At 46.9% G+C, this 14,770-nt stretch overlaps 1 protein-coding gene across 1 annotated transcript; it reads right to left on the reverse strand.

Moving 5' to 3' along the window:
- Window positions 1-367: 367 nt before the first annotated feature.
- On the reverse strand, window positions 368-8,797 carry LOC309355971 (sulfotransferase 1A1-like). The gene is made up of 9 exons (XM_081887162.1): window positions 8,514-8,797; window positions 7,691-7,839; window positions 5,752-5,877; window positions 5,508-5,605; window positions 4,945-5,071; window positions 4,256-4,350; window positions 3,675-3,855; window positions 2,619-2,753; window positions 368-960 (listed from the first exon to the last, which is right to left on the reverse strand). Exons 2-8 carry the CDS (start codon window positions 7,836-7,838, stop codon window positions 2,641-2,643), a joined length of 888 nt encoding a protein of 295 aa, XP_081743288.1. The 5' UTR covers window position 7,839; window positions 8,514-8,797; the 3' UTR covers window positions 368-960; window positions 2,619-2,640.
- Window positions 8,798-14,770: the final 5,973 nt, after the last annotated feature.

A 14,770-nucleotide genomic window follows, 5' to 3' on the forward strand; every position in this document is an offset into this window, starting at 1 on the left:
TAGGAAGAGCAGAAGGCAGGGAAATTCAGCTCATCTGACTCCTTTGCCCCTTGGGATGCTCAGCAGTCCAGTTTACAGAGCACCACCTACTTGGAGGAAACATAGGTTCTGGCTGGAAGGCTGCAGTCCTCTCAGGGTACGACGGTGATTATTTCCAGATGAAACTGCACATTCCAGATGTCTGGCTTCATGTGCTTTTTCTTGAATATTGCCATCAGCTCAAAGATATACTTACCCTTGAAACTTTGCTTAGCGCAGGAAGGTACCACAATGCTCATTTGGCCTAACCCCCTGCTGATGCAGGAAATTATTAATTTAACAACATTAGTATTGAGTGTCAGTAAATAAAGGACAAGAACGAGAAAGCTTTTCAATAAAAGTATTTATTAATGGTGGGGATACGAGATATGAGCAGAGTATAAACATGACGATTTGGTACTTTTTTTAAATGCATGTCATGCACTCTGCTTAAGTAATGCAAAATATATGTCTTTGCTAAAATTCTATAAAAAGTGGGCTTCTTTGAGACCAGATCGTTCTATTTTTAAAAAGCCTCTCCAGGGTCAAAGCAGGACAGAGAGAGAAGAGGCAAAAAAAAAAAGAAAAAAAAAGAGGCAAAAAGGAGATGTTCCTTTTGGAATGTAACAACCAGATTTTCTTGAACTCCTTCCTGCATCTGCTGTCTAGGAAGGGAGGTCAAGGATTCACAGCTTACTGAGCTATAAATTGAGCTGAACATTAGTTTGCGGTTGTTCTAGACACAGCCTGATAAGAAGTGACAGCTCCAAAGCTACACAGTGGCTGGAAAAACTACATAGCAGCACTTTGGGAAACTGGCTGTTTCTTGAAGGGGTCATGAAGGCATTTTGGCTTGATCTTCATCTTTATACCATCAAGGCACATGGTGGCATCTTCCAGAGACAACATAGGGTGTTCTCCTGGCGCCAAACAGTTTACAATCTAAAACAAACAATGGGGAGAGCAAGGGAGGGAATGATGTGGGCAGATGCCACCGCACTCATATCCACACCATTTAAAAGGACACTTGTTGCCCCAAAGAACTCTGGGAACTGTAGTTTAATCCTCACAGAGCACTCTTGGTAAACTACAGTTCCCAGGACTCGGGCGGGGGGGGGGTCATATGCTTTAAATGTTGGTGGGAATGTGGCTGTATTTGAAGCTTTGTTACCTTAGGGAAGGAAGATTATGAAATTATACCAAAGGCCCCAAAGGAAATATGGATTTTGAAGGAAGGGTAAATAGTGCCAGCTCCAGATTCCATGGGGTCCACGGGGCCCCCCTGCTCATTTTCACTGCTGTTGCTGTCCCCCATTCACTAGTTCTCTTTCTCTGGGTGCTGCTCAAACCACACAACTGCCCAGAGGGAGCAGGTAAGGGAGTGGAGCCTACTGTTTCTCCTTGTTGGGGTGGCGGGTGGCGCTGTGGTCTAAACCACTGAGCCTCTTGGGCTTGCCATTTGGAAGGTCAGCAGTTTGAATCCGTGCAACCGGGTGAGTTTCCACTGCTGTGTCCCAGCTCCTGCCAACCTAGCAGTTTGAAAGCACACCAGTACAAGTAGATAAATAGGTACTGCTGTGGTGGGAAGGTAAACAGCATTTCTGTGCATTATGGCACTTGTCATGGTGTCCCGTTGCGCCAGAAGCAGTTTAGTCATGCTGGCCACGTGACCCAGAAAGCTGTGCACAAACGCTGGCTCCCTCGGCCGGAAGCGAGTTGAGTGCCACACCCCATAGTCACCTTTGACTGGACTTAACTGTCCAGGGCCCCTTTACCTTTTTACCTTCTCCTTGTTCCTGACACTACTCACTTGCTAAGAGGGGACAACTGAATGGGCAGCAATGGCAAAGAGAAGCAGCACCAAGTCAAGGGGCTCCAGGAGTGGCAGTGAGCCTTTTGCTGGGGTATGACCCTCAACAAGTGCCCAACTATGTTGACCTCTGACACCAGGACTGAGATTTTGGGAATGGGTGAACTGATGAATCCTGCTCTCTCTCTCTCTCTCTCTCTCTCTCTCTCTCTCTCTCTCTCTCTCTCTCACACACACACACACACACACACACACGCCTCTGCTAGACCATTGCTATTTTTGGGTGGGATTCAATCATATACCAACAAAGACAGGTTGCACCATTATAGTTACGGTAATTAGGCAGTCTTGAACAGCAAAACCACTTATCCAAAGATCAGACTTTTGCAATGTGAAAAGTAATACAGCAATCCACTTTTTGCAATAAGAAAAGTGATGGGAAGTGTAGAATAGCACTTGGTTTGACACAGGATCGTCTAACCTCCCTGCAAACAAATCAGCACAAATGCCCAATAAACAGGTCTTCTGGAAGTGTCCATCTACACACCAGCAGGGAATGTCAAGGAAGAGTTGTCCGCTAGGGAGAAAGCTGGATAGTATTGTGCATGTTCAGGAACATTTGTGGACATGGGAGAGAATCCAAGAATCATGGCTTCCGTATTTTGTCTCTTTTCTATTAACTCACATGAAGATCTGTTCATCAAACAAGAAACCCCGTGGGCGGAGTTGATATTAAGAATCTGAAGCAAAGTTAGTAGATTCCATGGAATGGGATTAAAAGGCGACTCACCCAAAAAGAGAAGTCAGAGAGATCAAATCTCTGTCCGGAAGTGCAGGGTCGTTCCTTCCATCTGCCTCTTGTAATCGGCATCAAAGCGCTCGTTTTGAGCCACTGTGAACTTGTTCTTCCAATCGCCAGTGATTCCTGGGTTGAAATGGGAAGAAACGGGAGTCAAGACACTGGCGATTAAAGAGGGACAAGATAGACATGAACAGTACTACCGAAAGACCTGTCAAATATGATGGATAAAAGAGGAACGGGGAGTTCCTGCCCTTTCCACACCGTACTCCACGCAGCAAAACATGGTTGCAGATTCCACTTGTCTGGATTTTTTTTAACAAAAAAAATTATTGGGTTTTCAATAATAAATAAATACATAAGCAGAGGAAGTGATCTGCAGGCCCTAATTGTGATGATGTGATGACGATGATGGTGGTGATGCAGATGATGGGGACATTTGCCTCCTCTAGTAAGCTGATCCCTTTTTGGTGCCCTTAAGCCCTATGATGCCTCAAGACCTCTTCTGCGCAATAATATTGTTATGTGTTTGTGGGTGCCAGACACCTATAATCCTAGCAAGTATTAAAAGTTAATCAAGCCAGGCTATCTTCCCAATGAGGTAACCGCCTGGCTGATGGATCATTAAGAGAACAAAGGCAAGGCGGTTTATGCTAGATGACAAATGGGCGGGCCCCTTCTCCAGCTCTCGGAGAGTTAGAAGGACAAAGCCTGAGATTTGGGGGGCCGGTTTGCTGTGATGTGACCCGGAGGGAAAAGCTTCAGGCTGGAAAGGCAAAGAGAGAGAAAGAGTCGTGGCTGATTTCTGCTTGAATCCAAGCCTGTGGCTGTGGTAGAAACAAACTCTTTTTATGTACTGATGTTGTGAACCCCTCCACCGCAGGCTTGGGATGTATATGTGTGTAAATAAACCATATATCATAAAGATACCACAGTCTCCGCTGTGCCTCATTTCCAAAAGGAAACACGGACCCTGGGGTGAACTCCTAGGATGGCTGGAATCTCAGCCCTCTTCAGCCCATCCCTCCAGGTGTCAGTGCAGCTTACCTTTCCTCATGAAAGGGGAGATACTGTGGTCCATAATCGTGGCAGGGATGCTTGTGTAATTGGCCATTTGGTTCTTCTGCATCTCTTTGAAGGAGGTGTGGTGAGCAATCTTCTCGACCAGGCGGTCATCAGGGGGCCTCTCCAGGAATTCCATTACTTTTCGGATCTCCCGCTGAGGATTCTAGAAGATAAGCAATGATTGGGGGATGAAGCTGGGGGACTTAGGTTAATAAACTAATAATAATAATTTATTATTTATACCCCGCCCATCTGGCTGCGTTTCCCCAGCCCTGGGTTGGGAAAGGAAGACAGGGGAGAAGGACGCAGTGTACAGAATGGGAATACCCAGGTGGACCTCCCAATTTCCCAACCTGGGAACCGTCATTTGGTCTGGTGCACCTCTTGAATGTGGCAAATGATGCTCAGGCCCTCTAGACACCACAGTTCCTTCTGACACACTGCATGCATGCGCGATACATTCTATATGTGCTATGTTTACACTTTGAACATTTTGGTGGCTTTGCTTGCCGTTGCAGCAGAATTGGCATTGAAAGGGTTATAACGGGGAGTGGGAACCTTGCCTCTTTCAAATCTTCATAGAAAAGGTAGAGCATCTTATGTTCATTCCTCTTGTCCCACCAGCCTTTGACATGGTCGTACCAGGATCCAAAAGAGACTGAGGAGAGAGAGATTATGGCTTCCGTGAGAACCTTTCTAGAAACAAGGAAATTCTGGCCTCTGCTGGTAAAGGCTGCAACTCAGTATTATAGCTTCTCCCCCCCCCCTTTTTTTGGACTGCAACACCCATCTTCCCTGACCATTAGTCAGGACGGCTGGAGCTGACGGAAGTGGTAGTCTAAAACACGGCACATTTTCCACACACATAAGGATCAAGGTTCCATCTTCAGAACTGGGGAAAGTCTGACAGACACCTTGAAGAGCTGCTGTCAGTCAGATCATCATGATCTGACTCAATATAAGGGAGCTTCATCATTTGCTTATCTCATTCTACCGCTACCTGCCCAGAAGCAATGGGAAGCCAGAGGAGCAATGCCCGGATATGAACCTTCAAACTCACAAAGCTCCTCCAAACCAGGTAAGATCTATGTAAAAGACTTGCTCATAATTCCATACGGAATTTCATAATTTCTATATGGTCTATATAGCAGGTGGGTCCAATGACATCTAGAAGATCACAAGTTTTCTGTCCTTGGCTTTCAGGGTCATTGCCCTCGCCCTCTGCCTCTGTCTCATCTCCCATAGTCCTTACTGTCTCCAGCCATAAACTTCTCCAGGAATTCGTCCCACGTGCCCGGATCAGGATGCACTTTTGCCATTTGGTAGAAGTAATAATACGAGACAGCCACGTCTTTGGCGTTTCTGGCCACGTAGATCATCTGTAGTGCAGAAAGTACCATGCAGATTAAATGGATGATCAGCACAATTTATTCTGCTTCTGCCAGTCAGGCAGAAGAGCAAGGGCAATGCAAAGGTTTTGAAGTCCCTCCCCTTGGCCACTACAAAATGCTGCAAAGCCCTCCCCACCTCTGGTTTTTAAATTTTTACATTGCCCATAGATTTTCAAGCCTGTTTTGATATGGACTACTAACTTAGATATTTTCTAAATAAAGTATTTAAGTATCTTTCATATATAGAGTAGAAACTTAGATTCCTTTTTTTGAAAACAGTAACCTACTTCTGCATAGAATACACAGCCCTGCTGGCAACTTTGTGATCCTCCTTTCAGATTAACCCTCCAGCCCCTTTCTTCCACAGTGACCTCTTTCAGATCCCGCTCTCTTGCTAGATTCTGGTGCCCATATACCCTCTCACCTTGCAATCCGTTTCCCAGAATGATTTTGGAAGCAATTGGACTGGAAGGTGTGTTTTAATTAGACACGGCCGAGGTGCTTTTCTGAGCAGATCAATGCCTGGAGGGAGGAAGGGAGGGAGGGAGGGAGGGGGAAAACAGAAGTCAATAAAGAGGCTTCTCCTCTCCCCATCTTTCACGACCTGTCCCCACAGCATACCTTAGGGCGAGGGACTCCTGGATTGCTGGCCTTCTGGGGCGTTTTACCTTTGGGAACTCCTTCAACAGCAAACTCCAAGAAAGGGACTCGCTGGTAGATGGGTTCGTGGCTGCATTTCTCCACATTGCCTTCTTTATAGATCAGGTCGATGACCTGGCTCACCCAGGTAGTTCCTGAAAGGGCATGAAGGGGCATTTTGCATAAATTCTCGATTGCAGTGCAGTTAGGGAAACCCAAGACTGAGGCTGCATACGCCCTACATTTAAAGCACATGCAAACTACTTTCCCCACTCCTCAAATAATTTTGGGTGCTGTAGTTTGTTCAGGGTTTCTGGGCATTGTAACTTTGTAATGAGTCAATTACATTCACCAGAGCTCTTTACGGGTGTGTGTGTGTGTGCTTTAAAACGTATATATGCCACCTGAGGGTACATATACAGTGGTACCTCGGTTTAAGAACAGTCCTGTTTATAAACTATTCAGCTTACGAATTCCGCAAAACCAGAAGTAGTGTCCCGGTTTGCGAACTTTACCTTGGTCTAAGAACAGAATCAGAATGGTGGAAGGAAACCGGCAGCGGGAGGCCTCATTAGGGAAAGTGCAACTTGGTTTAAGAATGGTTTAAGTTTAAGAACGGACTTCTGGAACGGGTTTCGGTTCTGGAACGGAACCAAGGTACCACTGTACACCATACAGTCATGGCTGTAGCCCAGGTGGGGGCACCTGCCCCCCAAATCAAGTAAATAAATAGAAATACTTAACTAACTGAATAATTGCATCACAGATATCTCAGTTCTCCCCCCCCCCCCGCAGCATAAAGCATGCCCCCCCCAAAATAAATCCCATGCATACAGGTAAAGTACATATCCTCCCCAAAAGAAGTCTGGAAACTGTGTGGTGGCAGAATGGGGGGGGGGGAGAGTCCTGTTTTAACTATTTATTTGACGCAGGTGGTGCTGTGGGTTAAACCACAGAGCCTAGGACTTGCCGATCAGAAGGTTGGCGGTTCGAATCCCCGTGACGGGGTGAGCTCCCATTGCTCGGTCCCTGCTCCTGCCAACCTAGCAGTTCGAAAGCATGTCAAAGTGCAAGTAGATAAATAGGTACCACTCTGGCGGGAAGGTAAACGGCATTTCCGTGTGCTGCTCTGGTTCGCCAGAAGTGGCTTAGTCCTGCTGGCCACATGACCCGGAAGCTGTACGCCGGTTCCCTCGGCTCCCTCGGCCAATAAAGCGAGATGAGTGCTGCAACCCCAGAGTTAGTCATGACTGGACCTAATGGTCAGGGGTCCCATTACCTTTACCTTGTGCTTTTATCTCATGTTTTAATACACTGCCCAGAGATCTTTTGAAGAATGGGCGGTATACAAATCTAATAAATAAAGTAATTCTTAGTGTAAGGATTAGAGATATATTACAACTGTAATATGGCACTCTACATGAGCCCAAAATTTGCCCCAGCTCTCCAATGGATCTCCTCTATTTTATTTCCCCCCTCATTTCAGGGGAACCACCTGCACAGCCCTAAATCCAGCACTGACAACAACTGCACATCTATGTCCCTGTTTTCACCAGGGAAATACTTGCTTCCCACCTGGACAACCGGCATATTTGTACAGCCACAAGTCTGCAAAGAACGTGATCCCTTTTAAGCTCTCTTGGAAGCCATTGCTGTTTGGAGGCTGTGTTAGACAATGTAACATTACCTCAAGGGCCTAGCACCTTTTCACAGAAACCCAGAACTGTGGAGTTGGAAGGGATCCAAAAATGAGCCATTTTAGTTAAGGTTACCAGATTTTTTCCAATGAATCCGGGGACACTTTTCAGCTTCAATAGATTTTGTATGGGGGCTGGTCTGTAAATCCGGGGACTGTCCCCAGGAAACAGGGACGTCTGGTAACCTTAATTATAGTCCAACACCCTGCAAATGCAGGCACCACAACTTTCCTTCCCATTGAGTGGGACACAGCCCAAGACATTCACTCACCAGACTTGGGGTATGTGGAGATCAGCAAGTCCCCCGGATGAACTTGGAAGTCCTTCACCTCTTCCAAGACATCAGCAAACGTCTTGATCATGCCAACTCCCTGGACGTAAACCAGCGGCGGGCGCTCAGGCTCTGCATCGGGCTTCATCCTGGCAGAAAAAGGGAGTTAATGCAAAGTGGGCTTCTTGCAGCCTTGGGCAGAGTGAGTCCCGCCCCCCCCCGCCGCCATGCAAGGAAGGTGTACAATACATGAGTGGAATCTGAGCTTCAAATTCAACCAAACGTTATGCAACATCTGGCATGCGCTACCTTCCCCTTTGACTGGAGTTGGCAGGGATTTCTGAGGCTGGGCTGAATAATAGGATCAGATAATTGCAAGGAACTGGGATTTCACGGCGAGGGAACTGAAATATCTGCTGAAGAAAAGGGAAAGTCTCACCCCCATCCTCAACCTCATTTGCCTCCTGCAAGCAAAGCAAATTGTCCTCTCTGTGTCCTTTTTCGAGGGTCAGGACGGACCAAGATTAAAAAAAACAGCCTCACAATCCCATCCCTTTCTACAAGTCCTCCTGAGTTCAGTCAGTCTTTCTGCCTGGGAAATGGGTCGACGAGGATTGAAGCCTGCATGCAGGAAAACAAGACCCAGGCTCTCGCTCCCTCTCAGCCTTGAATACTAGTCGTCCACCAGGATATTGGACGGTCTTGTTCTGCCCTCATCATCCCAGGGAGACCAGGAGTCCTGCCTGCCTTGTGCCCTGACAGCTCCTCGCTCCTCCACTGCCCGCAGTCCGGAGGCAGCTCAGCTTCGGCGGGTGTCGCTTACCTTGATCTTGAGGCGCTGGTGATGGTTCGGCGGCTGGCGCTGATTTGGGAGCTGAAGCGCTCCCGAATCCGGTTTGTGGGGCGTGGACCAGGAATGGGCGGAGAAGATCTCCCGGGGTGAATTATTCCTGGGTGGGACAGTGGAGAGCTGGTAGCTTTGCCGAAGTGCCGCTGATATCAAGGCAACCCTTCTGCTTCAGCAAAGCAGAGGGAAGGGTTTCCATTGTGAAACACTAAATATATATGGCAATCTTTGATACTGGGAATTTCTACATCCCCCCCCCCAAACAAAAACGAACCCAAAACTATGCTGGCGTTCCGACCAAGGCTTAAGGTTTTTTTCCCAAGCACGGTGGATTAACGGAGTGCTGCCTCTTTAAGAGCTTCCCAGACCCCCCAAGTGCCCTCTCTTCGCTTAGCCCCAGAAAGAATAGATCCCTCTTCCAGGTCTCTATTCCGAAGGCTGCCAGGGAGCTTATGTAAGAAGCCTGTTAAGTAACCTGCCCCTTCAGAGTCACCGTTCAACAGCCAACATAGTTTGGGTTGGACTTTCCTACTCATTTCTACAGGGAAAACACACTGCACATGCTCAGGAGGTCAACTTTGCATGTTCTCACCTACCAGTGAGGACTGAAAGTGGACTCAATTGAAGATCTGCGGATAGACAGCAGTTTAAAATGGTTTCGAGGCCCCTCCGTGTGCACATGATGAAGATGATGCCACACTCTCTCAGCTCACCACCACCATGTTAAGTGAGCCCACTAATGATCTCTTGATACCAGGCTTGCCAAAACAATTTGGGTAGTTTTAATTTGAGCAATGGAAGAAGCCATTATAATATGTTGATCTGGCTAGAGAAGCAACTTGGGTGTGCTGCAGGGGTCCTGATATGTCTCTGAAGCCGCCATGCCTGTTTGACTTCCGGCTTGCTTCCCACCTGTTCAACTTGTATATTTAGAAGCACATAGATGTCACAAGCGAGCCATAAAGTCGCCATTAGCATCCCATTTCTGGCTCTACAAAGGTGCCATGGGCTTTGCTGGCACCTGGAGAGTTCGTACAATGTGTTATATGTTTAGTAGTGTGCACCTGTCTCACACCACGGGTGGCGCTGTGGGTTAAACCACAGAGCCTAGGACTTGCCGATCAGAAGGTCGGCGGTTCGAATCCCAGCAACGGGATGAGCTCCCGTTGCTCGGTCCCTGCTCCTGCCAACCTAGCAGTTCAAAAGCACGCCAAAGTGCAAGTAGATAAATAGGTACACTCCGGCGGGAAGGTAAACGGCGTTTCCGTGCGGTGTTCTGGTTTGCCTGAAGCGGCTTAGTCATGCTGGCCACATGACCCGGAAGCTGTATGCCGGCTTCCTCGGCCAATAAAGCAAGATGAGCGCTGCAACCCCAGAGTCGGTCACAACTGGACCTAATGGTCAGGGGTCCCCTTTACCCCTTACCTGTCTCACACAGGTAAAAAAATTGTGGAATTTCAATGCATAGTTGTCAATTTTTCCCTTTTCTTGCAAGGAATCCTCTTCGAAATAAGGGAATTTCCCTTTAAAAAGGGGAAATGTTGACAGCTATGTTTCAATGCACAAACGCACATCTTTAAGCATGCTTTGGATAAGTGCAAACATGGCAGACTGCACTCATATGATTGGCTCTGGTTCTCTATGGTATACACCCATATTTGGCTTAACAATCATGGACCACGCAGTTGGGGCAAGGTTGAGTAAATATTAAAAATGCTTGTTTTATGGTGTTATAACTTATTTCACGTTTATAGTTGTATATAAATGTTTCAGATGTGTTTATGGGGATGGGAGGAAGAATAACATATTTGTTCCTTTGCTCAAGGTGGTTGGTGGAAGGGGTTGAGAAACTTCTCACTAAACAAGGATGTAGCTGAGAATTTTCCAGAAGCTTCCTACCAATCCAAATAGAGCTGGCCGGCCTATCATTAGGCAGAGTGAGACGGCCACCTCAGAAAGCTGGTTTTGCTTGTAATCAAAAGGCAGCAAATGTCAAGTGCTCAAAAGGCAAGCATTTAATTTTTTTACAGAAAAGAGGTCTGCCAAGTACAATCTCAGGGGCGTAGAGGGTGGTAGCTGAATGTATCTGAAACAATAAAAAAAAATTTCATGGGCCTTTCCCTCAGAGCAGCACCATAGAAACTCTTACATGAATGATATTTTGAGGAATTGGCAAGAGTTAGGCTCTTGGCTGTTGGGTTCTGAAACCCAAGAGAGCTGGCTGTGAGCCTAAGTGGACCAAGGAGTCAAGTTGTGAGACAGCAAACAAAGACCAGAGGAACCAGAAGAAGATGCTGCTTCAAAAGTTAGGGGTAAAAATCCCTGTTTAGGGCACTGCAATTTTGTGTGAGAGTGTGATCTCCCATGTTTTGCCCCAAAACATGTGTTTTTGAGCTCCGTGATATTGCGCAGGTCACGTGACTTGCTTGGGAGCATGGCTGGGAAGATGAACATCCCAGCTTCTGGCAACAACATGTAAATTAAAATTAAAGCAGTATCATACCACTTTAAACAGTCGTGGCTTCCCTCAAAGAATCCTGGGAACTTTAGTTTGTTAAAGGTACAGAAAGTTTTTAGGACACCCTTATTCCCCTCACAATTTTTAGTGTGGTTTAACAATTATTCCCTCTTTGGGGACTTCTGGGAATTTTAGCTCTGTGAGGGGAATAAGGGTCCCCTAACAACACTCAACACTCTACAATTTCCATGATTCTTTGGGGAGGGGGAGCCATGACTCTTTAAAGTGGTTTGATAACTGCTTTAAATGTATAGTACAGATGGGGTCGAAGTCAACAATCAAAAATAGGTAGCCAGTGTGTATTCACACCAGGAATAAGTTGCTCAGAGTGAGATATTAACTCTGAGGCCTCACTCATCAGAGCACAGTGGGCCTCATGGAACACATTGTGAAATAAGCAAAGTAAATACACATTACTACACAACAATAAGACCCATGATAAAAGACCCATAGGTCCAGAGTCTATGGCTACCTATACATTAGTAGCTCAAAATGAAGCAAGACTGGTTTCCCCATACTGTGTTTAAAGTCACATCTTCATATTGCGGGAATGCCTTCACCTGATGTTCATTACCTGTTTGGTTCCCTCACACCTGCAACCCCCCTCAACTCCTATTCACGAAGCTGCCATCTGCACATGTGCAATGGCTGTCTCAAATAACATACATGCCTCAGTTTAACTGCGAAGTGAACACGGGTTACGTTGTTGAATTGGATGTAAGCCGGTTTGAGGGGGAAACGTATCAAATAGCATTTCTCAATAAGCTGCAGGATATGTCTGGGCTGTGTCAAATGCCCTATGTACACACAGAGCCGTCTTTCCCATAGGGCTTAGTGGTGCGTCGTGCCAGGGCGCCGGCTTCTCAGGGACGCCCCAATGAGTGGGGGAGCTGTGCGGCTTTGCCGGCGACCTCCCCTTTCCCTGCATGCCCACCAGCTACGCCCCACCAACCATATGGCTGGCGGGTGCGCAGCTTCCCTCCCAAGCCTCTGTGGGGATTGCTCTCCCGCAGCGGGATGGGGGAGAGTTGCACACCCCCAATGGCTGGCAGTATGCAGCTTCGCCCCCCCCCCACTATCCATGGTAATTTGGGGTCACTGGGTGGATATTTGCACCCCGGCACTGCATCTGCTAAAGACGGCCCTGTGTACACAGCTTCAAACACCAGGTGTGGGGGTGCGCCTGAGTCAGTGTATAGTGGTACCTCGGGTTACAGACGCTTCAGGTTACAGACTCCGCTAACCCAGAAATAGTACCTCGGGTTAAGAACTTTGCTTCAGGATGAGAACAGAAATCGTGCGGTGGCAGTGGGAGGCCCCATTAGCTAAAGTGGTACCTCATGTTAAGAACAGTTTCAGGTTTAGAACGGACCTCCGGAACGAATTAAGTTCTTAACCCGAGGTACCACTGTAATGGGAACATAGAATCCGAGTAAAACCTGAGACCCTTCATCTCTCAATCTCAAGGTCATGGGTTCCAGCTCCACATTGGGCAAAAGATTCCTGCATTGCAGGGGTTGGACCACCTGACTCTCTTGGTTCCTTCCAACTCGACAATTCTATGATCTCGTGTCTCAGGGAGAAATATATTGACTAATTTTAAGATTTATTTAACTTAATTTCTGGTTGGCAGCTAAAATAGTGTGGATTAGATACTGAGCAAGTTTTGCTGTCCATTGGGATGAAGAATGGTGGATCTGACGTCCTCAACTGTTTTCCTGAATGTGCTTGTGTGTGCTTTAACAGACAGTGTCACAGGGCTCCCACAGCTGTGCTTGTGGCTACTCCCTAGTTCTCTGTGGTAACGAGACAGACATGGCCCTAGCATGAGTGTATAGGCTACCCCTGTGTCCTTGTTGCACATTGGCCTTGTCACCAATGCAGTTCCCTGATTGGGAGGCTGTAATGAACTTTGCTGTGAATCTCGTCCTATACTTTTGCTGACAAAAAAATATGAACTGTCATCTCTGGTCATCAGTAGATTGGGCTGGAGGGAGCCACAAACTGCCCCCTCTTTGCATAAAAAGTGATTTGATCTTCCATGATTCAGTAGCCAGCAGTTATGTGTGGTTGAGCCCTATCTTTACTTCTCAGTCATTCACCTTAACCTGAGGCCTTCATTCCACCAGCCAAAAAACAGCACACACTGGAGTTCAGGGACTTTTAGACTGTTGAACTCTTGCCTCAAAATTCCTTCTGAATTAGTAAGTAAGTAGTAAGTAAAATTTTATTTATACCCTGCTCTCCCCGACCAAGACCGGGCTAAAGGTGGCTAACATTAAATATCAAATACATTAAAACACTATCAAACGATTAAAGTACAGCTTAAATATAAGAATCAGGATAAAATTAAATGACTGCCCACGAATTACAACCATAGGGGTTGGAAACCTCAAGTATTCATCAGGGCCAGCTATCCATGTTGGACCCACGTAAGCCAATAAAAGGGCCTGGGTCTGGACCTGGACCAAAGGTCAGACGGAACAGCTCTGTCTTGCAGGCTCTGCAGAAGGATGTCAAGTCCCGCAGGGCCCTGGTCTCCTGTGACAGAGTGTTCCACCAGACTGGGGCCAAAGCCGAAAAGGCCTTTACTCTGGTTGAGGCCAGTTTAACCTCCTTGAGATCCGGGACCTCCAAGATATTATTATTTGTGGACCTTAAGGTCCTCCGCGGGGCATACCAGGAGAGCCAGTCCTGTAAGTACAAGGGTCCTAGGCTGTATAGGGCTTTAAAGTTTAAAACCAGCACCTTAAACCTGACCCTGTACTCCACCGGGAGCCGGTGCAGCTGGCATAGCACTGGATGAATGTGGTCCCACGGCAAGGACCCTGTAAGAACCCTCACAGCGACATTCTGTACCCACTGGAGTTTCTGGGTCAGCTTCAAGAGCAGTCCCGCATAGAGTGAGTTACAATAATTGAGCCTGGAGGGGACTGCTGCATGGATCACTGTGGCTAGATCAGGGTGAGAAAGGTAAGGGACCAGCTGCTTAGCATGGTAAAGGTGAAAAAATGCCACCTTTGCATTAGCTGCAACCTGTGCCTCCATAGAGAGGGATGTGTCGAAGGTTACACCCAAACTCCTGATGGAAGGCACTGGCACTAATTGAGCACTCACAAGAGAGTTGACCCCCATATATATTTTTGTTTGATGCAGGAATTAAAGAAAGTTCACATTCACTTCTGCAAGGACTGCTAGAATAATCTCTTTAGCAGCTTACTCAGCTAAGGGCCAGTGTGGTGTAGTGGTTAAGAGCGGTAGTCTTGTAATCTGGGGAACCGGGTTCGAGTCTCCGCACCTCCACATGCAGCTGCTGGGTGACCTTGGGCCAGTCACACTTCTCTGAAGTCTCTCAGCCCCACTCACCTCACAGAGTGTTTGTTGTGGGGGAGGAAGGGAAAGGAGATTGTTAGCCGCTTTGAGACTCCTGAAGGGGAGTGAAAGGCGGGATATCAAATCCAAACTCTTCTTCTTCTTCTTCTAAGGGGACATTTGATTACATAGAAAATACTTTGCATGCTTTTTTGAAACGTGTTGGTGTTTTTTTTGCACTTTCCAAAACAATATGCTATCCGAAACACAGCCATCCTTCAAAATGCACTTCTCCGAAATTTGCAGCGCCGTTCTCCAGCAATGCAATTTGTTCAAAAATGCATACATGAAAGTAAACTCAACACATCATTGTGTATATTAGTGAAAATAACATACCAAAGTA

The sequence above is a fragment of the Podarcis melisellensis genome (assembly GCF_964234715.1).
Source record: "Podarcis melisellensis genome assembly, chromosome: 13".
Taxonomy (NCBI): domain Eukaryota; kingdom Metazoa; phylum Chordata; class Lepidosauria; order Squamata; family Lacertidae; genus Podarcis; species Podarcis melisellensis.

Bases quoted from the DNA above. Each gene is read 5' to 3' on its own strand.
- LOC309355971 (XM_081887162.1), bottom strand. From the start codon at position 7,838: ATGAAGCCCGATGCAGAGCCTGAGCGCCCGCCGCTGGTTTACGTCCAG. The intron at 5,878-7,690 runs GTGAGTGAATGT...ATGCCCTTTCAG, and splicing joins CTCCACATACCCCAAGTCTG to GAACTACCTGGGTGAGCCAG. The intron at 2,754-3,674 runs GTAAGCTGCACT...ATTTCAACCCAG, and splicing joins CTCCCCTTTCATGAGGAAAG to GAATCACTGGCGATTGGAAG.